This window comes from Anomaloglossus baeobatrachus, chromosome 1 (genome assembly GCF_048569485.1).
Source record: "Anomaloglossus baeobatrachus isolate aAnoBae1 chromosome 1, aAnoBae1.hap1, whole genome shotgun sequence".
NCBI classification, from domain to species: Eukaryota; Metazoa; Chordata; class Amphibia; order Anura; family Aromobatidae; genus Anomaloglossus; species Anomaloglossus baeobatrachus.
The window spans coordinates 255,323,557-255,351,388 of record NC_134353.1 but is presented as its reverse complement, the minus strand read 5'-3'; the positions used below and the strand labels follow the sequence as shown (position 1 = coordinate 255,351,388).

Below are 27,832 nucleotides of genomic sequence, written 5' to 3'. Positions count from 1 at the left end.
CAAAGTGGGGCCCTAGCCTTAGGCCTTTACTGGCAAGCCAAGCAAAGGAGTACTTCAATGCATGTGATGTAGCATTGTCCTGCATAAAATCAAGGTTTTCTTGAACGGAGCAGACTTTTTGCTGTACAACTGGTTGAAGAAAGTGTCTTCTAAAAACTGGCAGTACATTTGGGAGTTATTTTGAGTCCATCTTCAACCATAAAGATTCAAATAGCTCATCTTTAATAATACCAGCCCACAGCTGTACTGCACCTCCACCTTTTTGGTGTCTAAAGGGTGCTTTACATGCTGCGACATCGCTAGCGATAGCTAGCGATGTCCTGCGTGATAGCACCCGCCCCCGTCGTTCGTGCGACATTTGGTGATCGCTGCCATAGCGAACATTAGCGCTACGACAGCGTCACACGCACATACCTTTTCAGCGACGTCGCTGTGACCTGCCGAACAATCCCTCCGTCACTGCGGTGTCACTAAGTGGCCGCCCAATAGCAGAGGAGGGGCGGAGATGAGCGTCTGGAACATTCCCCCCACCTCCTTCCTTCCTCATTGCCGGTGGACGCAGGTAAGGAGATGTTCGTCGTTCCTGCGGTGTCACACATAGCGATGTGTGATGCCGCAGGGATAACGAACAACATCGTACCTGCAGCAGCAACGATATTATGAAAAGGAGCGATGTGTCAACGATCAACGATTTTTGACGCTTTTGAGATCGTTGATCATCGCTCCTTGGTGTCACACTCTGCGATGTCGCTAACGGCGCCGGATGTGCGTCACTAACGACGTGACCCCGACGATATATCGTTTGCGATGTCGCAGCGTGTAAAGCACAATTAAGTCGAACTGGAGTTCTGTTACTGATCCAGCCACAAGACCATCCATTTGGTCCATCAAGAGACACTCTCATCTCATCAGTCCATAAAACTTTTGAAAAATCTGGCTTTAGATATTTCTTGGCTCTGTTATGAAATTTCAACATATGTCTTATTCAGTGGTGGTTGATTTTCAGCCTTTCTTATGTTGGCCATATCTTCAAGCACTGAAAACCCTTCAGGTCACTCCAGGGAGGTTGCAGTTCTGGAATACAACAGCACTGGAGTAAAATGGCTCCCTGGACATTTGATTCTTTTCAAATCTTTGGCAGTTAATGTGCGTCTTCTCTTCTCAACACATTTTTTTGCAACACTGTTGATTATTTGCAAAGCTTTTGATATTTCTATCATTACACCCCCAATAGTTTAGCAATTTAAAGAATGATGCATCCCTCTGTAAGACTGTTAACAATTTTTAACTTTTCAAGCTTAATGTTTTTGTGGCCCAATTTCCCTGAGGAAAACAAGCACCCTAATAATTTTGCAAGCCTTGATAGAGCGTGCTGCATCCTCCCTCATTACACAAATACACACGACCTAATCTGCTTCATACAAATAAGCATTCAAGTTTAGGCTGTGTGCACAGTGCGTTTTTCGCGGCATTTTTGCGCATTTTTTGGGTGCGTTTTTATGTGTTTTTGGGCTCAAAACTGCATGACTTTGCTTCCCCAGCAAAGTCTATGAGTTTTCATTTTTCCTGTCCGCACACAACTTTTTTTTTAAGCTTAAAAAAAAAAAATGGACATGTCAATTCTTTCCTGCGTTTTTCTACCTTTTCCCCCATGCAATGCATTGAAAAAAAGGCAGAAAAACGCAGAGATCAAAAACGCAACAAAATGCAGCCAAAAACGCAACAAAAAGCGGTAAAAACGCATGCATTTTTACCGATGCTTTTTTTGCACGTTTTTGCCGCTGGTGCGTTTTTTGCGTTTTTGTGCATTTTTAGCAGCCATAAACGCACAAAAACGCAGCGTCAAAAAAATGCAGAGTGCGCACATAGCCTAATAAAGCTTGGTGTTGGAAAATATGCATAAAATATGCATAAAATGAAGATATGGTTAACATAATTACTTGCCTAATAATTATGCACACAGTGTATACAGTATTACTGTAGTATTGCTTTATATAATGGAAGTTATCAGGTGATTGCAGGTTCAAGACCCTTAAGGAGTCTAACACATACAATAAAATTTAAAGCAATAAAGTTTAAAAATAAGATAAAATAAAAATTAACCCTCCTTTTCCAAAATTAATAATAAAGTTATTAGAAAAATACACTTGCTATTACCGCATCCATAAAAATCCTATCAAAATATAGAAATAAATAATCTGATAGGTAAACACTATGAACAAAAAAAATAAAACATCAAAATTGCGTTTTTTTGGTCACTGCAGTGCTGTAAAAATTCATTAGGAAGCAATCAAAATGTAAAACCTATCCCAAAATGGTGTAAGTAAAAATGGCAGCTCTCTTTGCAAAAAACAAGCTCTCACACTGCTCAACTTACCAAAGCATAGACGAGTTATGGGTCTCGGAAAATGACGACACAATAAACAATTTATTTACTTTTTCTTTTGTAAAATTCAGAATTATATTTTATGCTTAAAATAAGGAAAACTTGACAAGTTTGGTATTTTCTTAATCATGCTGATAAGGGAAATCGTAATGCTAGGTCATTTTTACTATACAACGTACATGGTAAAAACAATTCCCAAAAAACAATGTCAATTGTTTTTGCAATTTCACTGCAAATGGAATTTTTTTTCACATTTTTTAGTACAATTTGTGGTAAAATGAATGATACCATTCAAAAGTACAACTCATCCCATAAAAAACAAGACTTCATGCTTCTATGTGGCTGACAACATAAAAAAAGTTAGAGTCCTTGTAAAAAGGGGATGATATAATGAAAAGCAAATTTTTTAATATTCCCACTTTGCAAAAGAGGGAGGGGGCAGATTATTGCACTATGTCCAAATTTTGTTTGTGAAGAAAAATTCTGAATCCAAGGCTTGTGTGTGATTCCCATATTATGAAACAAAATATATCCACATTCCACATATTTAAACACAACTGTCTGCCTCACAATCTCAGTATCTTCTCAAAAACATGTTTTTGAACAACTTCCTTGTTGTTATAGTCATATAGTACACCCACAGCAAGGCAGACTGCCCCAAAAGGGGGATACATTTTTGATATTTTTTATAATTTAAGTAGCCTACAAAGTATAAAACTCCAGTACGTAGTTAAATGTGCAGTTGGTTTTCACCAATTACTATCTGTTTTATCTTATCTAGTTAGGTTGAAGTCTCTTGAACATTAATAAATCTATGTTTGAATTAAAGATTTCAAAAGGGGTTCAACACAGTCCTAGGAGACCACAGAGTGTTATACATGTCTTTTCTGGGCTTTTTTTGTAGTGTTGATATTTGCTGTAAATTTATTTGCTGTGAATCAAACTTTTGGGGAAAATTTGGCGAAGCTGGTCATTTCAGATTTCAAAAGATCCACTCATCTGTAATTCTACTGCAATAACCTTGAGAGTTCAGATATTTCACTGTATTCATTGTGATTTTAAACATTAAATACTGTAAAAACATCATTATATCGAACAAATACAAAATTAGATGAGCTATAGTCAAGCCAATGTCAATATAAAGCACAAGTATTTAATGTACAAGTCTCAAACTGAGAACAGATTTTTGTTACGTTAGTATAATTATAAAATGGGCAAGTAAACAATATAATACAATTTAGTAACTTGGCAGATTATTCGATTTGTTATCATTAAAACCTAAGCAATTTATGCTTTGTAAATATGGAAATACTGTAATATAAGACATAGTGTGTTGGATTTAAATCATTTTCACTACTAATATTTAATCCACAAAGGTGGAATAAGGTGCATCTGCTCTATGGATAATGTGATCTCTAAAGCTTTCTATCAAGTATATATACATTCAGGCTTAGTAATAATGTGCCTTGTAACCATTTTGTGTAGTGCCTGTAGTCATCTGTTCTGTTATATATTTATAATATACGGCACTGCTGTAGTAGAAGCGGTAATATTTTAGAGGTATTTGTGGTTGACACATTTGTATGAGTAGTTCTGCTTAGTGAGCACAGGGCATAATGTTTGTACAGTAAATGTTGTTTTGGTTTTGCCACTCACATACATTTTTTTATTTTTTGGTACCTTTGAAATTGGCCTGTCATGGGAATGCATAGGGAAAATGAATTCATAGCTATTTTCCAGAGATGAGCTAATCTTTGAAAATTTGAATTCGCTAATTTTGCCAAAATGTTGCCCAAAATTCAATTTGCAGTGAATCTCAAGAGTGGAAAGATTGTAGTAACTGTGAAAATGTACATGAGGCAGAGGAGAAAAAGAGAGAGCTAGAGAGGGAACCCTGTGGACCATAAGAGCTTACACTTTACAGGAGAGAGATAGATAGAGGGTCCCCACTGGCTATAGGAGCTTACACTCTACAGGAAAGAGATAAAGGGACCCTACTAACAATAAGAGCTTACCCTCTACAGGAAAGAGAAACTTGTCCAGTGACTTTGGAGTTGGAAAATCACTTTATCACCCAAACTGTGCTCTACTGGGGCTTGTCGATCTGTGATGGCCCAGTTACTGACCGCCACTGTAAAAGGTATGATATCTACTAGATGTCATAGATTCAAGGCATTATGGGGAAACCCACTTGGCAATGCAAAATGACAATAGCCCACTCTCTGATGCTTCAGTAATGTGAGAAATGGTACCAGGCAAGTCATTTTTTTTGCAAACTGAAAACAGAATCTTTGAATTTGTGTGAAACCAAAAATTTCAGAAAATTTGACTCATATTTGATCCTCCACGGATAGATCCGCTCATCTCTGCTATTTACTGAATATGATACAAATGGACAAATGGTAAAACAAATTTTTGAAGTGTGTCTTTAAGGTCGGTTTTTGAGTCTTGGCTAAAGTAGTTGGAAGACTGTCTCAAGTGGGGTACCACAGGGCTCTGTCCTGGGCCCCGTGTTGTTCAACTTCTTTATCAATGATTTAGATGAAGGAATTAAAGGTAAACCTTTTAAATTTGCTGATGTCACAAAGTTAGGAGGAATAGGTAATACTAGAGAAGAGAGAGAGAGGATTCAACAAGATCTAAACAAGCTGGAACAGTGGACAGCAACTAATAAAATGGTTTTTAACAGGCAAAAATGCAAAGTCATACATCTTGGCAAGAATAATGAAAAGAGCATATACACCATGGGAGGAATAGAGCTATCCAACAGCATTTGTGAAAAAGACTAAAGGGGACTTTACACACAGTGACATCACTAGCGATGACGCTTGTGAAAGCACCCACCCCCGTTGTTTTTGTGTCACAGGCAAATCGCTGCCCGTGGTGCACAATATCGCTAGTACCGTTCACACATACTTACCTTCCTAGCGATGTCACTGTGGGCGACAAACAGCCTCTTTTCAAGGGGGCGGTTCGTGTGGCGTCACAGCTATGTCACACGGCAGGCGTCCAATAGTAGCGGAGGGGCGGAGAGCAGCCGCATGAAAGTCACTCCCACTTCGTTGCCGGAGGACGCAGGTACGGTGTTGTTCGTCATTCCTGGGGTGCTGCGATGTGTGCTGCCTCAGGAACGACGAACAACCTGCATCCTGCACCAGCAACGATATTTGGGAAATGGACGACGTCTCAACAATCAATGATTTGGTGAGTATTTTGCATTGTTAGCGGTCGCTCGTACGTGTCACACGCAACGACGTCGCTAACGAGGCCAGATGTGCGTCACGAATTCCACGACTCCAATGACATCTCGTTAGCGATGTTGATGCATGTAACGGGCTTTTGGGTATACTAATAGATCACAGACTAAACATGAGTAAACAGTGTGATGCTGCAGCAAAAAAGGCAAACACCATTCTAAGATGTATTAACAGAAGCATACATTCTAGATCAAGGGTCTCAAACTCGGCTGGGTGTATGGGCCGCACAGAGGAAAAAAATAATTTGGGGGGCCGCATTCTTTGCAGGACAAAGTGACATTTTTATTGGTACCATATATAACATATTTTATTGTTTTTTACACACCTTGAGGTCACTGATTTTGAACATTTTCACTTGTTCATTATAGCAAACGTGCACATTCTTTGTTTAAATATAAACATTTTTTTTTTATATTTTATTCCTTTCTTGTAACTAATAGTCTTACAATTATCACTATATCACTATCCTATAGTAATGTCCCCATACTATAGTAATAATGTCCCCATCCAATAGTATTGTGCCCATCCTTGTAATGTCCCAATCCTATAGTAATGTCCCCAGCCTTATCCCCATCTCATAGTAATGTGCGCACTTTGTCCCCATCCTGTAGTAATGGGTCAGCAGCTCCCCTCACCTTCCACAGACGCCGGAGTGAAGCTGAGGGGAGTGGTCTGCGGCCCCAGATCCACAGTGATTGGAGAGATCGGTCACAAGGCCGGTCTCTCCAATCAGAGCTGGGGGCGGGTGAAAAACAGGTCACTCAGCTCCAGCCAATGATCAGGGCTATAGCTGCACTGATCTTGGCTGGATTTCAATGTGTCAGCGATTTTCAATGGCTGAAACATTAGTTGCTGTAATTGGCTGAGCGGCATTCGTCAGCCAATCACAGCCTCCGTAGGTCCGGACAGGAGACACCACCCCTCCTGAGGTCCCCTCCTCCCCGAATCTAAGGTATTTGCAGCGATCATAGCCACCGGGGCTGTGATTTCGCCAAGACGTACTGAGTACATCATGGGTCCTTACGTACCAGGGAGCCATAACGTATCCAGTACGTCATAGGTCGCTAAGGGGTTAACGTCCAACATACACACACACACACACACACACACACCATTCTTCTCACTTGTCCTGCGCTCCCTCCGCTGCCTCATCTCTGCTTCGTGCGGCCCCCAGGCCCGTGCCCCTGTTCACTATTGCGGCAGGTGCAGTGTCACTGTCAGTGATTTATGTGAGATGATTGTATTGCCGGCGCGAGAGCGCAGTGCCGGCAACACATTCATCTGACAAAGTGCAGACAGTGGCTACGGCCCCTGCACATGCCGCGATAGTGAACAGGGGCATGGGCCTGGGGGCCGCACAAACTACCCTGAGGGGCCGCATGTGGCTGGCGGGCCACATGTTTGAGACCCCTGTTCTAGATCATGTGATCTAGATCATGTGAAGTCATTATCCCCATTTACTCCTCTTTGGTCAGACCTCATCTAGAGTATTGTGTCCAGTTCTGGGCACCACATTTTAAAAAAGACATCAACAAACTGGAGCAAGTTCAGAGAAGAGTGACCAGAATGGTGACTAGTCTGCAAACCATGTCCTATGAGGAACTGTTACAGGATTTAGGATTGTATAGCTTGCAAAAGAGAAGACTGACAGGAGACCTAATAGCTGTCTACAAATATATTAAAGGCTGTCACACTGTAGAGGGATCAGTTTTATTCTAATTTTCACAAGGAAAGACCAGAAGTAATGGGATGAAACTGATGGGGAGAAGACACAGATTAGATATTAGAAAAAACTTTTTGACAGTGATGGTGATTAATGAGTGGCACAGGCTGCCACGAGAGGTTGTGAGTTCTCCTTCAATGGAAGTCTTTAAAAAGAGGTTGGATGGACATCTGTCTGGGATGATTTAGTGAATCCTGCTTTGAGCAGGGGGTTGGACTAAATGACCCAGGAGGTCCATTCCAACTCTAATATTCTATTCTATTCTATTCACCCACTAGATTCTGTTTCAGATAGAGAGTAATAAGGGGAGGAATACTTCATGAGTCTACAATTCCTTCTTTTAGGGATGAACCGCCTTAAGAAAATGACCGGGAATGAAGTTAGTCAGAACAATTTAGTGGAACACGTGTCTCCAAATAAATTGCCCTAAGATTTTAAGAACATTTCTCAATTAAAGTAATTTTTATTCACCAGTGGATTTTTGGTAATAACAGTGTATTAAGTGGTTGATAGGGTTATTTATGTTATTTAGGGCTGTTGCTCTTCTCTTCCCTACAATTTACAGCAAACTCCACATGTATACAAAAAGTTACAATAGAATAAATTCCACTATAGGTAAAATAAATACTAATATATTTTACACCTAACATTTTTATTCATTTTTATGCAGTTGGTTGAAAACAAAAATATAAAAATAGTAAACTATGCTTTAATTAAAACATTTAGCTTCTGGTGTGGAAAAATGACCAAACTGCTTTAGAATGTGTTTTTCATCATGTAAACAGATGGGAAAATGTTCAAAAAGAAGATAATTAGATTGATCCTCTATTCCCCAGGATAAAGCGTACAAATATGCTTGTTTGAAACAATCCAAAGCTTTGTGTTTAAGGTAATAGAAAAGGAAATAAGTTATCTAAGGGGCTTATCAGACACTCTATTCCCACTCCAGCCAGGAACCTTTAGACCTCCTAAGCACTAAACAGATTGAGGGTCATCCATTGGAGCATATGACAAAGGCATGTCAGAACATAAGTAAAGGTACTCCATATGACCAAGAATTGATATAGACTGTGGTTTCAGAGGATGTATTTTTCTGTGCCCTTTAACATAACATGTCAATCTGAGGAAGTCAAAAGAACCTGAGTCGATTATTCTTAAGTAACAGAAAAAAGGTAGCTCCTTATTACAAATCATAAGGATAAGAATATTTGTACATTCATATACATTCTTTTCTCATGCTGGACAATTCCGATGATTCTTAAGGCGCCGTTACACACAACGACATCGCTAAGAGATGTCGTTGGGGTCACGGAATTCGTGATGCACATCCGGCCTCGTTTGCGACGTTGTTGCGTGTGACACGTACGAACGACCGCTAACGATGCAAAATACTCACCAAATTGTTGATTGTTGACACGTCGTTCATTTCCCAAATGTCGTTCCTTGTTCTAGACGCAGGTTGTTTGTCGTTCTTGAGGCAGCACACATCGCTACGTGTGACACCCCGGGAATGACGAACAACACCGTACCTGCATCCTCCAGCAACGACGTGGGGATGACTTCCATGCGGCTGCTCTCTGCCCCTCCGCTTCTATTGGACGCCTGCCGAGTGACGCCGCTGTGACGCCGCACGAACCGCCCCCTTAGAAAAGAAGACCAGGTTTATGCCGCGCTAAAAACCACTGATGCGTGTAAATTAAAAGATTTCCTTTTTATTTGACAGTTCCTACGCGTTTCAGAGACATCCGTCTCATTCCTCAGGAAAAGAAATCATGATTTCTTTTCCTGAGGAAGGAGACGGATGTCTCTGAAACGCGTAGGAACTGTCAAATAAAAAGGCAATCTTTTAATTTACACGCATCAGTGGTTTTTAGCGTGGCATAAACCCGGTCTTCTCTTCTACCTGTGTGATACAAAATTCCTCTCCCGGGGCTGCAGCTAAACCACCGGGCACTCACAGGCTATCATAAGGGGTTGTGACTGGCACAACCTCACCAGGTGAGTGCTTCTTTGTCTTGTCTGTCTACCCTCATACCGGGTAAGACCCTATTGCGCTTTTTTCCCCCCTACAGTTTTACAAACCCTTAGAAAAGAGGCTGTTCGCCAGCCACAGTGACATCGCTAGGAAGGTAAGTTCCTGTGATGGCTCCTAGCGATATTGTGCGCCACGGGCAGCGATTTGCTCGTGACGCACAAATGACGGGGTCGGGTGCTTTCACGAGCGACATCGCTAGCGATGTCGCTGCGTGTAAAGCCCCCTTTAGAGCTATAATCATTTAATTAATTATGTTATCATGTTAATATTACTTCATAAGGTCAAAGAGTCAGAACTCTTAAAATTAGGAGATTTATCACAGCTCTTAACTGCAGTGAGATTGTGACCAAGCAGTTGCTACTGCAAGCCACCAAACAACCCTTATAACTCAGTTCAGTTCACCCTTAAAGAGCTAAATACCCAGTATTATAAGGTCCTCTGGCCATGGGAAATCACATAGCTTTCTGCTTTACATAATAAATGATTTCTGGCATGCAAATGAGCTCCATTTCAGTCTTGGAGGGCAAACATGCCCACCATCTATTCTGTGACCGCCCAGAGCCTACTGATGATGAACATTACAGCCATATTTGCACTACTATGAAGCCCAGCCTTGGCTTGGCTTCATCTGAGATTTATAATTTCACTACCTACTGCAATATTGAAGTAGCGTATGTACAGTACAGTACAGTATGTACTACTAGTGATCAAACTAGCACACGTTCAAATCTCCCATGGGGACCAAAAAGATGAAAAGATACAAGGAAAGTTTTAATTTTTTTTTTTTAAAGGTTGACTCACCCCCCTTTTCCAATACAAAAATAAAGAAAAAATGTATTTTGAGGATATGGCAATATCAATCTTATTAAAATGAGTGAACTAGCGCAATATAAATAGCACCATAGTCAAAAATGATAATATCCTGGACATCCACCAATTATGTATTGTAACCCTGCTGCGAATAACTAAAATCAAGCTAAAAGGATCTGAATTACATGACAGTAATTATACAATTATTGTACCATCAGCAAGAATTGACAGATATTATGGGCTGTACACATAAAGAGTTAAATGAGACAATAATCCAAACAACAATTGAAGATATATTACCTCAATTACAAGAATACAGAATATCAAACATACAGTGCTGCAAAGCATGATCCAAAAGTGGCAAGTGACAAGTGGTTAACTGTAAACCAAATATCCAACATGTTTCGCTGTCTAGCAGCATTGTCAGGGTGAAAAAATGAACCTTGATGCAACAAATGACCTTATCAACAAATTTTGAAATAAAGTGTACTTCTCACTAAAAGGCATTTTTTTCCAGGAAAAAAACACTCATTATGAAAATGAAGCTATAATTCTATCTGTTGGCATGCAGTTTTTCTTTTATTAGACTTTGATAATACTTGCACTTATTAGTTTGCAAACAAACCTTAAGTGCACATACATTAAATTACTGGAACGGGAAGCCATTTAGACTATTTTACTGTGTCCTGCAGACAAATACATTCCTATGAATACATATTAGGTAGATAACATGCATATGTATCGACATGATCTTCAACATCCCTACAGATTAGCGAGACACACAAGTGTCGATCTGGACACTTTATAATTAGGGATGATCGAATACCTCAAATATTTGGCTTCGCGAATATCCGACGAATAGGTCACCGCTATGCGAATATTCGATGCACAATATACAGTGCCTACAAGTAGTATTCAACCCCCTGCAGATTTAGCAGGTTTGATAAGATGCAAATAAGTTAGAGCCTGCAAACTTCAAACAAGAGGAGGATTTATTAACAGATGCATAAATCTTACAAACCAACAAGTTATGTTGCTCAGTTAAATTTTAATAAATTTTCAACATAAAAGTGTGGGTCAATTATTATTCAACCCCTAGGTTTAATATTTTGTGGAATAACCCTTGTTTGCAATTACAGCTAATAATCATCTTTTATAAGACCTGATCAGGCCGGCACAGGTCTCTGGAGTTATCTTGGCCCACTCCTCCATGCAGATCTTCTCCAAGTTATCTAGGTTCTTTGGGTGTCTCATGTGGACTTTAATCTTGAGCTCCTTCCACAAGTTTTCAATTGGGTTAAGGTCAGGAGACTGACTAGGCCACTGCAACACCTTGATTTTTTCCCTCTTGAACCAGGCCTTGGTTTTCTTGGCTGTGTGCTTTGGGTCGTTGTCTTGTTGGAAGATGAAATGACGACCCATCTTAAGATCCTTGATGGAGGAGCGGAGGTTCTTGGCCAAAATCTCCAGGTAGGCCGTGCTATCCATCTTCGCATGGATGTGGACCAGATGGCCAGGCCCCTTGGCTGAGAAACAGCCCCCCAGCATGATGCTGCCACAACCATGCGTGACTGTAGGGATGGTATTCTTGGGGTCGTATGCAGTAGCATCCAGTCTCCATATTCTTTACCAAGCACAGCTATGTATTTGGATAGGACTAAGTGGTTCTTCGTTGTTCTTACTCCATCTACAGGTACCATTAGAAGTACAGAACTGTACTTGGTTATCAACTAAAGAGACAAGATACTGAGTGGAGCACCATATCTGCTTCAATCAGTTGATTCGTGCGGTTGCTAAAGGTACCGTCAAACTAAGCGACGCTCCAGCGATCCCACCAGCGATCTGACCTGGCAGGGATCGCTGGAGCGTTGTTACATGGTCGCTGGTGAGCTGTCAAACAGGCAGATCTTCACAGCGATCAGAGATCAGCCACCAGCCACCAGCGGCCCGTGTAATGACGCTGTGCTTGGTAACCATAGTAAACATCGGGTTACTAAGCAAAGGGCTTTGATTATAGTTACCAAATGTGTACCTTGGCTACGTGTGCAGGGAGCAGGGAGCCGGCTTCTAAAAGCTGCGGACACTGGTAACCAAGGTAAATATCGGGTAACCAAGCAGAGCGCTTTGCTTGGTTACCCGATATTTACCTTGGTTACCAGCGTCCGCAGAAGCCAGCTTCCTACTCCCTGCACATTCAGATTGTTGCTCTCTCGCTGTCACACACAGCGATGTGTGTTTCACAGCGGGAGAGTAACAACCAAAAAATGGTCCAGGACATTCAGCAACGACTGGCGACCTCACAGTAGGGGCCAGGTCGCTGCTGGATGTCACACACAGCGACATCGCTAGCAAGATTGCTGTTGCATCACAAAAACCATGACTCAGCAGCGATGTCGCTAGAGATGTTGCTTAGTGAGACGTGGTCTTTAGAGTTTGAGTCTCATCAACCATATATTGATAGGCCATTCATTTTCTCCAAACGTCACGTGTGTGGTTGGCACCAAAGATCTCGATCTTGGTCTCATCAGACCAGAGAACCTTGAACCAGTCTGTCTTAGAGTCCTCCAAGTGATCATGAGCAAACTGTAGATGAGCCTTGACATGACGCTTTGAAAGTAAAGGTACCTTACGGGCTCGTCTGGAACGGAGACCATTGCGGTGGAGTATGTTACCTATGGTATTGACTGAAACCAATGTCCCCACTGCCATGAGATCTTCCCGGAGCTCCTTCCTTGTTGTCTTTGGGTTAGCCTTGACTCTTCGGACAAGCCTGGCCTCGGCACGGGTAGAAACTTTCAAAGGCGGTCCAGGCCGTGGAAGGCTAACAGTAGTTCCATAAGCCTTCCACTTCCGGATGATGCTCCCAACAGTGGAGACAGGTAGGCCCAACTCCTTGGAAAGGGTTTTGTACCCCTTGCCAGCCTTGTGACCCTCCATGATCTTGTCTCTGATGGCCTTGGAATGCTCCTTTGTCTTTCCCATGTTGACCAAGTATGAGTGCTGTTCACAAGTTTGGGGAGGGTCTTAATTAGTCAGAAAAGGCTGGAAAAAGAGATAATTAATCCAAACATGTGAAGCTCATTGTTCTTTGTGCCTGAAATACTTCTTAATACTTTAGGGGAACCAAACAGAATTCTGGTGGTTTGAGGGGTTGAATAATAAATGACCCTCTGAATGAACTTTTCACAATTAAAAAAAAAAAAAAAAAAAGAAATAACATTCTTTTTTGCTGCAGTGCATTTCACACTTCCAGGCTGATCTACAGTCCAAATGTCACAATGCTAAGTTAATTCCGAATGTGTAAACCTGCTAAATCTGCATGGGGTTGAATACTACTTGTAGGCACTGTAAGTCTATGGGAAGCCCGAATAGTTCCGAATAGCTGTTATTCGGGTTTGCCATAGACGTACATTGTGCATTGAATATTCACGAATAGTCGAATAGCGGCGAGCTATTCTGTAAATATTCGCGAAGCCGAATATTTGAGGTATTCGATCATCCCTATTTATAATCTATACAGGTTACCTATTGGAAATGCAAAGAGGCAGAATCATTAGCATGTCTGCCTTAAAGCATGGCGGCCATGGGTTAAATTCCTGATAGGGGAACATCTGTATGATGCTTGTATGTTCAGGCATATTTTCTATCCACACTTCATAAAACATACTAATAGGTCACTTAACTTTCTATAAAGTTGTTCATAGTCTTATTTTTTTTTTTTTGTTAAAAGCATCTAATTTAGACTGGATGTCCCAATGGAACCAAAACTTATTTTTGCTAATGACGGAACAACTTTAGAAAGCGAGCAAGTGAGCAAACCTGCATTCTTGTATAACACGCACCTGTTGTAACAGAGAAATAATCTGTTCAAGGACCAACTGGTTAAATTAACGCCAACACTTTTCCAAAAATATATTATTATTATGTTTCCGTTAATCTACCTGTATTTTTTAAATTTTTCATTTTATGAATATGCAAATATATATTACAATTAGGCTATTTACATTTTGTTCAAATTTTAAAGGTCAAATATTAAAGGTAAGGCTTCATGCAAGCGGTGCTCCATCCAGGACAATGCTATCTGTTTAAAGGGATCCTGCCACCAGTTTTTTGCCCTATAAGCTGCGGCCACCACCAGTGGGCTCTTATATACAGCATTCTAACATACTGTATATAAGAGCCCAGACCGCTGTGTAGAACATAAAACACTTTATAATACACACCTAAACTGGTCGCTGTGGTGGATGGGGCTCAAATGGGCGTCTTCGTCCTCCGGTGCCAGCGCCTCCTCTTTCGGCCATCTTCGTCCTCCTTCTGAAGCCTGTGTGCATAACGCATATACGTCATACACACTTGCCTGTCCCGTACATGCGCACTACAATACTTTGATCTACCCTGGTCAGGGAATATCAAAGTGCGCTGCTCAGGACCTGAATGCTGGTGAGTGTGTATGACGTCGGACACGTCATGCACCGTGGCTTCAGAAGGATGACAGAGGCGGTGACAAAGATGGCCGAAAGAGGCGGCGCCGCCACCGGAGGACGAAGACGCCAATTTGAGCCACATCCGTCGTAGCAACCAGTTTAGGTGAATATTATAAAGGGTTTTTTATGTTCTACACAGCGGTTTTGGGCTCTTATATACAGCATGTTGGAATGCTGTATATAAGAGCCCACTGGTGGTGGCCACAGCTTATAGGGCAAAAAACTGGTGACAGGTTCCCTTTAAGAAATGCAAATATGGAGGTTTATGAAGGCCTTATAGAACTGTATGGTGCCCTGTTAAGAATAAATGCAAGGTCATCCTGTATTATATATATTAGAGCTTCATGCATAAGCCGTACATTTAATGCTAAGGAATGACCTATTTATAGTACAGAGAAAAAATGTAAAAATGGTAGGGACCTGGCTCAATGTCCCTGCTATTCAGCTTTGCGCACGGCTTTATTCTTTACCAAGCACAGCTATGTATTTGGATAGGACTAAGTGGTTCTTCGTTGCTCTTACTCCATCCACAGGTACCATTAGAAGTACAGAACTGTACTTGGTTATCAACTAAAGAGACAAGATACTGAGTGGAGCACCATATCTGCTTCAATCAGTTGATTGGTGCGGTTGCTAAAGGTACCGTCAAACTAAGCGACGCTCCAGCGATCCCACCAGCGATCTGACCTGGCAGGGATCGCTGGAGCGTCGCTACATGGTCGCTGGTGAGCTGTCAAACAAGCAGATCTCCACAGCGATCAGAGATCAGCCACCAGCCACCAGTGGCCCGTGTAATGACGCTGTGCTTGGTAGCCATAGTAAACATCGGGTTACTAAGCAAAGCGCTTTGCTTATAGTTACCCGATGTGTACCTTGGCTACGTGTGCAGGGAGCAGGGAGCCGGCTTCTAAAAGCTGCGGACACTGGTAACCAAGGTAAATATCGGGTAACTAAGCAGAGCGCTTTGCTTGGTTACCTGATATTTACCTTGGTTACCAGCATCCGCAGAAGCCAGCTTCCTACTCCCTGCACATTCAGATTTTTGCTCTCTCGCTGTCACACACAGCGATGTGTGCTTCACAGCGGGAGAGCAACAACCAAAAAATGGTCCAGGACATTCAGCAACGACTGGCGACCTCACAGTAGGGGCCAGGTCGCTGCTGGATGTCACACACAGCGACATCGCTAGCAAGATTGCTGTTGCATCACAAAAACCATGACTCAGCAGCAATGTCGCTAGAGATGTCGCTTAGTGAGACGTGGCCTTTAGAGTTTGAGTCTCATCAACCATATATTGATAGGCCATTCATTTTCTAGTTCTCAGAAACTCCCTTAATAAAGTCTTTTTAAGGAAAAATGTTCCTAATTTTGTACCATTAAATATAAAGATAATGCATTCAGCCAAGGACATGAACCTTTTCATTACACTGGATCCTGTGTACTGAAGAATCACAACTAATATATTTTGGTTCTTGCCACCTGAAACTAAATGCTCTCTTTACTACTACTTGGTATATCACATTGAAATTATATTTCACTGTAGTCTATTCTTAGCTAAACAACTAAAAAGAATACAAAGAATTATATTTCTGGTATGAAAAGGGTTTCCCACTACTTTTATATTGATTACCTATCCTGCAGGTCATCAATAGGATATTAGCAGAGGTGCAATATCTGACACCCAGACCAATCAGCTGTTCCTGATGAGAAATCTTGCAAGACAAAACAATCACTGATCTCAGGGAGACCAGCCAGAGAAAACACTGCCGTCAGCCAGCGAAGGTGCTCAACACAGTGAAATCCTAGATGCATTGACCTCTGGGAAGTATGCAAATCAAAAAGGTCCATGGAGTTTCTGTTAGGAGTCTCGACACGGAAAATAGCCAGATATCCCTCCGGGAAGGACCTAGCCACTGGCCACCTAATATGGTGGTTATGATGGTCTCCTAAAAAGAGCCACTCCTTGGCTAGGTCCTTCCGAGAGGGATATCTGGCTATTTTCCGTGTTGAGACTCCTAACAGACGCTCCACGGACCTTTTTGATTTGCATACTGCCCAGGGGGCAATGCATCTAGGATTTCACTGTGTTGAGCGCCTTCGCTGGCTGCCGGCAGTGTTTTCTTTGGCTGGTCTCCCTGAGATCAGTGATTGTTTTGTGTTGCTGGTCTACTAGGCATTGCTCCCACCTAGCCAGAATCCTACTCCACTGATGAGGGGCAATATCCCGAAACAGCTGTCTGTGGATGGAAACCTGGCCTTGGTATTTCCCTTGTCATATCTTTAAACTCGTCAAGAGCTGGATATTGACTAAAAGGGCCACTTAATATGGTGGTTATGGTAGTCTGATAAAAAGAGCCACTCCTTGGCTAGGTCCTTCCCGGAGGGATATCTGGCTATTTTCCGTGTCGAGACTCCTAACAGAGGATCCACAGATCTTTTTGATTTGATGAGAAATCTTATTAGTTGCAGAGCTTAACAGCAAGGCCAACAACTGTATAATAGCTGCAGCAAGATATTGCACATACACCCCCATTCATTTTAGTATTGGCGGTCACCATTGCGGGCAGTTTATGGTTGATGGAGACTTGTTCCAAAGCTGATCACATCTGATCATTGGAAGTGCCAGGTGTTGCAACCCAAGAGATCTGATAATAATGACCTATCCCAAGGATAGTTCATCAGCATAAAAGTAGTCAACAAACCCTTTAGACTAATACCACACAGCCTACACAATACAATCTATATCTAGATCTAGCACATTCTAACATTTCTAAAAAGATGCAGATTTTTTTTTTTCAAGTTCTTGCTCAACTCAGTTAACTGACTTAGAGATGTGATGCTCCAAAATTATATCTGACATCAATTATGGTTTTCAATTTTACAAATGAGTTAATTTGCTCGGTGGATATATGATTCCACTTGACATAATGTACAATATAATTTCGTGGCAGCAAATGAAAACAAGTTTGCATATTTGGTACATTGTTACAGGATATCAGTATACCTCGTTTAATCACATCAGTGGAGCAGAAACCTTTTTAGTACTTTGATGATTCAATTGTTTTCATGGGTTTCATGGTAAATTAGCTATCTTATCATGCGCTCCCAGGGTGAATCTTCTTGCTATAAATCTATAGGATGAATATTATCTCTCACATGTACCAGACTGAAATTTGGTGTAAAGCCAAACAAAGAATTTATTTATTCACATTTGCTTTTATCTCAGAGGATCTATAATGCTAAGTTCTATATTATAATGGAAAGGAAATTAAAGGGGTAGTATACTTTAATCAATCACATTTATAACATTTATTTAATTTTATAATTCCTCATGTATTTTAGAATCGCAGCTTGCAACACAATGCAGATTTTTATTTTATAACTGAAAAACCTATTGTAGCAAACCTAGGTAGGATTGGGTTAATTCCAAGCTCTGCAGGGTTTGATTAGGTGCACCTGCCTAGCTTTTTACTAGAACCACAAATGGGCTCACTGGGTGTTTAGTGTGCTAGGGCAATAGAGCAATGCGTGGATTTTGCTGGGAGCTGCAGAAACCGAATGTTGCTGACTGAGCTGGGCTAGGAGAAGGGCCTGGATTGTTGCACAGGTGAGACTGTGGTTAGGCTGTAAGAAAGAGGTGAAAAGACTTCTTGGGGTGGGTCTTTCTGACAGAAAATGGGAAACAGAGTGTGGACTTTAAGTCTATTATGGTGATCCTGAACTGACAATCCTGTCCCCAATGCATGAACTATTTTGGTTTTTATTACCTTTTATGCCACTGAACGGTTATTTTGTTTTTGTGAGCTGTGAACGGTTATTGAACCTGTAATAAACTACTCACTGTTCTGATTCAAGAACGTTGTACCTGTGGGAACACTACACATCTGCTTGATAGCAAGCGTCAATCTCTACGATTAGTATTTGAAGTGAGGGTGGAAATTCTAAGAAGTGCAGTTGATTGCTGTGTGGAAACTGTATGTCCTGGGTAAAAGAAGCTACAGCATTGCAAACTTGGGCTCAAAGTTTGGAGGGAGCTGATTAAGCAGCTAGCCCAGGTGCTGCTGCAGCAAATACACCAAATGCATCAGCAGCATCAGCAATAGATGGCTCTCCTGGCAGAAGCTGTCTGGGCCAAGGAGACACTTTCCGCCAGCCAAAGTGACATTATCCATGTGAGGCAAACTGTATGGGAGGCCTTGCAGAAAATGATTCTAAAGGATGGTGTTTTACCTTTCTTGACTGTCTTGAGAGATTGGTAGACAAAGAGAAACTGCCCTCAGAACAATGGGCATAGATACTAGCGTCGTATCTTACTGGGGAACTGCAGAAGGAATACTATGACTTTGCCCTGCAGGAGCCTAAAGATGAAAATGTTGGCTTGTCTGAGTGTAACCCTGGCAGTCAGGGCATATTGAGTGCACTATTGGGCTATCTTAGGCACAAGCCTCCCTGTCCCAGATGTTTGAGCTCTTGCACCTAGTCCAAAAATGACTGCAGCCTGGGATTTGCTCCCCAGCCCAATAGTGGAGACAGTGGTGATGGACTGGTTTATCCACTCACTACCTAAATCCGAACAAAGCTGAGTTGTCTAAGGAGATCCCCAGAATGCAGGTAATCTGGTGGGCATCATTGAATTATACTCAACTCTTCTTCATCCTGGCAAGGGGCTTCAGGTATGCCGGGTAACTGTGAACATTGTGCAAGTAACTGGATTTCTAGATTCGGGGTGTTTGGTGACCATGACAGGGGCGACACTTCCACATGTGCCAGTACGTGGGAACGTGCTAGGTGTCAGTTGTGGTCATGGAGACGTGAAGAACCTAGATGTGCCCTGGGTCGACTGTGGCAAAGACTACGTCTACGTATCTCACAAAGTGGTGAGGGTAAAATACTGGCCCCAGTTGGGTCATACAAACCAGTATTATGCTGATAATGCAGAGAAGAACCTAACCTATCAACAAATAAGGTAAGGAGTGATATATAAGGTATGTAACAACTGAGAGTGCCAAACCATGTGTCAGAAACCACCCAGAGAAACACTCATCCATGAAATTCCAACCGTACCACTAAAGTGCAACTGAATAAGCAGCTATGAACATGATGAAATGGCTGGTTTAAACATCCCTCTCATGATCACCTGACCGCTGAGGTAACACCCAATCTCCACCCTCTTTCAGAAAGACAGAGCAAAGGGCGAAGAGGGCTGATAGGAGGGAACTTCCCAACACACACCTGAGCCAGGAGACCCAGCGTCCCATGTCCCCTGGCAACTGCTAACACTAGGAAACATGGCATCCTGGGACCCCGAAACAGTGACAGCACTGGGAGCGACAGCATACCACCTCCCAACCACACCAACACCCAAAGTAGAATCCAGGAACAATGGGCACCAGAGGGCGGAGGGAAGCCAACTGCCAGAGAGCACGAGAGGCAAACTTGCGCTTGAAGACACAAGAGACCCCAGTCCCCCCTGTCTAACAAAGGACCACTCTAATGCCCCCATTCAACAATGGCACCTGAACCCCCTGTTAACACTGCAACTGTATTCCCAGATGGGTTGGTCAAAAAATTGAGCTGAGTCCCAGGAGGTTAAAAACAGGAACAGAATTGTCAGGCAGGCAGCAGAATAGTCAAAACATGGTGTGAAGTCAGAAAAAGGAATCAAGCTAGCTCTGTGCAGTGTCAGAGACACAGAAGTTGGCCAGTAAGATAACATAACTGGCAACTATTGGTAGGAAGCCAGAGGTTTAAATAGTGTGAGCTTACCTAGGGGGTACTTCTCACATAGCGAGATCGCTAGCGAGATCGCTGCTGAGTCACGGTTTTTGTGACGCATCAATGACCTCATTAGCGATCTTGCTGTGTGTGACACTTAGCAGCGATCTGGCCCCTACTGTGAAATCGCTGCTCGTTACACACTGCTCTGGTTCATTTTTTGGACGTTGCTCTCCCGCTGTGAAGCACACATCGCTGTGTTTGACAGTGAGAGAGCAACGATCTGAATGTGCAGGGAGCAGGGAGCCAGCTTCTGGCAGCCTGCGGTAAGCTGTAACCAAGGTAAATATCGGGTAACCAAGCGAAGTGCTTTGCTTGGTTACCCGATATTTACCTTGGATACTAACGTCCGCCGCTCTCAGGCTGCCAGTGCCGGCTCCCTGCTCACTGCACACGTAGCCGGAGTACATATCGGGTAAATAAGCAAAGCGGTTGGCTTATTAACCCGATATGTACTCTGGCTACGAGTGCAGGGAGCTAAGCGGGGTGCGCTGGTAACCAAGGTAAATATCGGGTAACCAAGAGCTTGGTTACCCGATATTTACCTTAGTTACCAAGCGCAGCATCACTTCCACTCGTCGCTGGGGGCTGGTGAGATCTGCCTGATTGACAGCTCACCAGCGACTATGTAGCGACGCACCAGCGATCCTGACCAGGTCAGATCGCTGGTGGGATCGCTGAAGCGTCGCTAAAGTGTGACGGTACCTTAGGGCTGAAAGGAGGAGTACATACAATGACCAAGTTCAGGAGTTAAGCCCCTAATTCCCTGACTAAATAGCATTATGTCTCAGAATATCAAACCAAACTGCTGCACTACATCACCCAGAATGATGTTGCCGCACTGCCCGAAGACAGAAGTGGAGACAGTGAAGCCTGACTTGAATGTAACAACTACTCAAGTTGTGCTTTGTATCTTTATGACTCGTTCATGTAGGTTATTTATATCCCTTTCCCATTACACACAGTACATGTAAAACATAAGCTTCACAAAAATGCATAGCCATTTAGCACATATTTCTCAAACTAGTCTTGAATATATGTCCTGACTTACCCTTGTGTGCGTCCGAATGTGCATCTTTAATCCGTCATTCTTACTGAAGGCTTTGTCACAGTAAGGACATTGGTAGGGGCGCTCACCTGCGAACAAGATAAGCATCATAATTACCATATGTAGCTCATGGATCCAGAAAACTACCCTGACACATCAGGAAAGCACAGCATGACTATGTCAAAGGAGGCACATTCTTTCAGCCTGAGGTTCATGTTCATTTATGAAATGAGTAAAAAAGAGAGTAGAGATCTGAGCATTTAAAAACTTCACATAAAGAACAAAAGAACACACAGGCTACATGCTGGGCTGGATCAAAGCTCCTCTTTCTGTGGCCTGATGTTTTCTAACAACATATGAATGCATGCAGTGATATGCTAGGCAAATATGACAGTCCAGTAAAGGAGTGAATTATGAACCATTTTGTTGTGGCTAGTACGTTTTTCTTTTTTTTCTTCAATTTGCTGCTTTGATACACTTCGTTCTTAAGGAGCGCGAACATCTCCACACATCTGTTGAACATTTATGCCATCTGGATTTGAAACATCACATTTAATTACTATAATCAATTTCTTCTCCCGCACTATACTTAACTAACAATGTACATCTAGTCCGAGACATGTTACTATGTAGTTTTATGCAATGAACAACATCATGGAAACCATAAACGTCAGAGCAATTCTGCTTAAAATGGTTTAGTCTAACATACCTTGAGTAGAACATTCCAAATGAATAACATGTTATAAAACCAGAATGCCATTTAACGCTTTAGATTACATATTTGTGCCCTTAGGTGGCTCTAAGAGACAGTATTCACATTCATTTTTCCTGCCAAACATGGATTGGTTAAAGAGAATGTGTCACCTGTTTCATGGAGCCCAGATCATGGCCAGCATGAATCAAAACTTGTAAAAGACAGGAGAAAAATGGAATAAATAGTGCAAATAAATTTTATTATCAAAAGGAAAGGGGACACACAAAAAGGGGGTTCAAGTGGATGTACATAAAAACATTGAGTGATTAAGAACATTCAAAATGGGAGCTGGGTGCGGGCACGGATAATACATTAATCTGGTAGAAAAAATGGGTACATATAAGTAATAAATACCGATGAAGAGTGAACATAATCAACAAGCAGAATACTATATTAAAGTGTCAGTGCATACATTTTCACAACAAAACGCTTGTGTCTCAAATAATTTAAAATGTCACATACATCAGTAGCCTAATTTGCAAAGCATAATAGCCATTATAAGTACCCACCAATAAAGTGCAGTCGTGCCAATGATAGTAGCAAAAAAGGCCAAGCAGCCAGGTCCCAGAAGGAAAAGTTCCCCCAAACCCACCAACACGTGTTTCGCTACTGGTGGGGGCTTGTGCACCCCACTAGCTTCATCAGGGAAGCTAGTGGGGTGCACAAGCCCCCACCAGTAGCGAAACACGTGTTGGTGGGTTTGGGGGAACTTTTCCTTCTGGGACCTGGCTGCTTGGCCTTTTTTGCTACTATCATTGGCACGACTGCACTTTATTGGTGGGTACTTATAATGGCTATTATGCTTTGCAAATTAGGCTACTGATGTATGTGACATTTTAAATTATTTGAGACACAAGCGTTTTGTTGTGAAAATGTATGCACTGACACTTTAATATAGTATTCTGCTTGTTGATTATGTTCACTCTTCATCGGTATTTATTACTTATATGTACCCATTTTTTCTACCAGATTAATGTATTATCCGTGCCCGCACCCAGCTCCCATTTTGAATGTTCTTAATCACTCAATGTTTTTATGTACATCCACTTGAACCCCCTTTTTGTGTGTCCCCTTTCCTTTTGATAATAAAATTTATTTGCACTATTTATTCCATTTTTCTCCTGTCTTTTACATGTCTATATGGAATTTGTGCTTGCGGCATGTGACCCACAGGTGGTACCTTGACCGCAGTTATGATCATTATGGTATCATGGAGCTTTTCTAAATGAATCAAAACTTGGCTGCGTGATTGCATTTCAAAGAAAATATAATTTAAAGATCCAATTAGGGACATGTTTCCTTTAGGTAATTCCAGACACTTCCAACCACAAATGTTAGTACACCCGAAGAATGACTCAAAGCACTATCTACCCAATCTAAAATGTTTTATAGCTTTGATATGGATAAGCCATCCACATTTGAAGCCCTTGAATATTAGGGTCCCTTTTCACATTTGATGCACCAGCTATCCGACCAGCGATCCGACCTGGCAGGGATCGCTGAAATGTCGCTACATGGTCGCTGGTGAGCTCTCAATCAGGCAGATCTCCACAGTGATCAGAGATCAGCCTCCAGCCACCAGCGATCCGTGTAACGACGGCTCCCTGCTTACTCAGAACAGGCGCTCGTTGGTCTACCGCCGTCAAACACGGAGATGCATGCTGCACAGCGGGAGACCAACGAGTTAAAAATGGTCCTGATCGTTTTGTCACAATCAGCGACCTCGTAGCAGGGGCCCGCTCACTGCTGCTTTTTATACACAGCGATATCACTTGCGAGGTCGCTGATAAGTCACAAAACCTGTGACGTTTTAGCGATCTCAATAGCGATCTCGCTGTGTGACGGGGGCTTTAGTTTCTGATAGAATCAAATTTTCGGATGGAATCTAGTGAAGTCAAGAAATGTTCTGATGAAGGCAAGCAGCTAGGACCTCCACGTTCCATCTATGATGATAATTTTATAGTATAGTGAAAATTCATTTCTCAAAAAAGTAAGAACAGTTTATTGATTTTGTATTTAAAGATTTTCGACAAAACAATGGATTAATAAGATATTTTGCATATAGACTATCAGAAAAAGAATTATAAAATGGGATTAGAACAGGACAATATATTTTAAAAAGGACCTTTTACCAATTTTTCATGTTGAACGTTATACACAATGTAATAATGGCTTCAGATCAGAATAAAATGTTTTCTGTGTATTATTTTGTTCTATAGGAGTGGCGGACTATGACTACAGTCACGTTTCTACCCCTGAAGACACCAATCGTGTAATTGTCTTGTAATGTGAATAATGTTTTGCGACTTTTATATACAATAGGTTACGTGAATTGTTATATACTGTATTGTATTCCTGTATAATGTGAAATATTATACTCTATGTAAAGAGGTAATGTGTTGCTTAGCAATTGCTTAGGAAGTTCACGGACTGTAGGGACAGTAATAGTTAAGTGTTGGGAGGAGGTCAAGTAAAAGGGAGATTGACTGTTTATTAGAGCTGGTCGAACTCGCAGAAAACTGGGACCTGCAGGTCCCTGCTGGATTTAAAAAAAAAAAATCCTGATCCGGTCTGGAATCTGTTACCTATATAAGTCTATGAGAACTAGAATCTAGAGAATAAAAATGATGGTAGAAGGGTTAGGGGAGTAGAAGCACGTGGTGTACTCACCGAACCTCCGTTATGGCGGCAAACTCCTTCCGGGTCATGCTTACCCTTCCGGAGCTGACAATAAACGATCATTGAATATTCACTGCTTTCCTCGCCCACCTGCGAGTGTAATTGGTTGAAGTTGGATGCGCCCCCACAGTGAGTGGCAGCATGTCAACTGACCGCAACCAATCACAGGTGCCAGGATGGCCAGTGGGTGGAGAAAGCAGTGCAGCTGTCTGCTGGTCAGTTTCGGTATAAAAATAAATGAATAAATAAAACAATTGGCGCAGGGTCCTCATATTCTGATGCCAGCACAGATAAAGCCCACGGCTGCAGCCCCCAGCTGTCATGCGTTATCATGGATGTGTATCAAAATAAGCCCAGAGTCACACACTTGTTTGAGTCAGGCATCGCATCACCTGGCAGCTGCACACTCTCCTGACAGCAGCATGCATCTGCATGTATTTCTATGCAGCTGCATGCTCATGTAAGGAAAGTGTGCGGCTGCCAGGTGATGCAATCCGATACTCCTGCGAGTCATACGGTTCTTGTGAGTGCACCATAAGGTAGGAGTCACACTTGCGCGAGTCTCGCATCGCATTATTCAGCATTGCCTGATGCTCTCCAGACACGAGCGTGCAGCTGCATAAAACTACATGCAGCTGACCCGCTCTTGTCAGGAGAGTACGCGGCCATGCATGAGTGATACGATGCGAGACTTGTGCAAGTCCCTCGCAAGTGTGACTTGACACCGGCCTAATAGGAACCACATGCGTCTTTTTTTTTCTTTTAAAATATTTAAATAAATAATTTAAAAAAACAATTTGCGGTCCCCCCAATTTTCATACCCAGCCAAGATAAAGCTGACAGCTAGGGCTGTATTCTCAGCCTGGGGAGGTCCAGCCTAAAAATATCAGCCTCCAGCCGCATGGAATTGCCGCATCCATTAGATGTGAGAAGCCCGGCGTTTTATCAACTCTTTTCGAATGCCATGGTGCAGTGGCAAATGGGGTAATAAGGGGTTAATAACAGCGCACAGCTGCTACTAAGCCCCAGATTAGTGATGGCACAAGCGTCTATGAGACACCGGCATCATTAATCTGTAAATGAAAGTAAATAAACACAGACACCAAAAAACAAAAACACCCTCTTTCACCACTTTATTAACTCCAACACAGGCTACAGGTCCGACGTAATCCACATGAGGTGCCATGATGATTCAGTTTTGCTACATCTGAATATCACAACGAGCGGCCAGAGCATGACCGTTCGCTGTGCACTCCAGAAAACGAATGAGGTTTGCAATGAGCAGTGACGTCACTCAGGTCATTTGCGGTCACAGCTGGAGGTTCCCACGGTCCTTCATCTGTGACCGCAGGTAACCTGACCTCAGGTGGAGGTCACTAAAGCGGGCTTAACACGCTGCAACATAGCTAGCCGATGCTAGCGATGGCGAGCGTGATAGCACCCGCCCCTATCGTTATGCCGATATGTGGAGATCGCTGCCGTAGCGAACATTATCGCTACGGCAGCTTCACACGCACATACCTGCTCGGCGACGTCGCTGTGACCGGCAAACTGCCTCCTTTCTAAGGGGGCGGTTCGCTCGGCATCACAGCGACGTCACTAAGCGGCCACCCAATCAAAGCGGAGGCGCGGAGATGAGCGGGACGTAACATCCCGCCCACCTGCTTCCTTCCTCATTGCAGCCGGCCGCAGGTAAGGAAAGGTTTTTCGTTCCTGCGGTGTCACACGGAGCGACGTGTGCTGCCGCAGGAATGACGAACATCCTGCGTCCTGCAACAGCAGCGATATTAGAGAATGGACCCCCATGTCACCGATGAGCGATTTTGCACGTTTTTGCAATGATGCAAAATCGCTCATAGGTGTCACACTCAACAACATCGCTAAAGCAACCGGATGTGTGTCACAAATTCCGTGACCCCAACGAGATCGCTTTAGCAATGTCGTAGTGTGTAAAGTGGCCTTAAGCGGGTTTTACACGCTACGAGATCGCTCGTTGGGGTCACGGATTTTGTGACGCACATCCAGCCGCTGTAGCGATCTCGTTGTGTGTGACTCCTAGGAGCGATTTTGGATCGTTGCAAAAACGTCCAAATTTGCTCCTCGTTGACACGGGGGTCCATTCCCAAATATCGCTGCTGTCGCTGGGGCGAAGTTGATCCTCGTCCCTGCGGCAGCACACATCGCTATGTGTGACGCCGCAGGAACGAGGAAACTCTCCTTACCTGCCACACGCCAGCAATGAGGAAGGAAGGAGGTGGGCGGGATGTTCGTCCAGCTCATCTCCGCCCCTCCGCTTTGATTGGGCGGCCGCTTAGTGACGTCACTGTGACGCCGAGCAAGCCGCCCCCTTAGAAAGGAGGTGGATCGCCGCCCACGGCGACGTCGCCGAGCAGGTAAGTACGTGTGACGCTGCCATAGTGATAATGTCAGCACCAAATCTGCATTTCTTGGCAAAAACCCCCCCTGCGGTTTCCTAGGAGATGCAGGTCTGCGAACTTAAGGTTAGCTTTACACGCTGCAACATCGCTAGCCGATGCTAGCGATGGCGAGCGTGATAGCACCCGCCCCTATCGTTATGCCGATATGTGCCGTAGCGATCTCCACATATCGGCATAACAATAGGGGCGGGTGCTATCACGCTCGCCATCGCTAGCATCGGCTAGCGATGTTGCAGCGTGTAAAGCTACCCTTAAGTTCGCAGACCTGCATCTCCTAGGAAACTGCAGGGTTTTTTTTGCCAAGAAATGCAGATTTGGTGCTGACATTTTTCCTGCATCCAATCTACACCTCATGGCAAAAAAAACCTTTTCTTGACTCTTTTTTTTTTTTTTGGACTGCTTTTTGCCGTGATTTTAGCGGCGTTTTTTTGCTAGGTGCACAT

The 27,832-nt window shown here is 42.9% G+C and overlaps 1 protein-coding gene across 1 annotated transcript in view; it reads right to left on the bottom strand.

Moving 5' to 3' along the window:
• PRDM5 (PR/SET domain 5) overlaps positions 1–27,832 on the bottom strand; it is a 373,869-nt gene that overhangs the window by 66,363 nt on the left and 279,674 nt on the right. Inside the window, exon 15 of the mRNA XM_075336363.1 lies at positions 21,522–21,607. Within this exon, the coding sequence (XP_075192478.1) occupies positions 21,522–21,607 (86 nt within the window). The remainder of the gene's footprint in view (positions 1–21,521; positions 21,608–27,832) is intronic.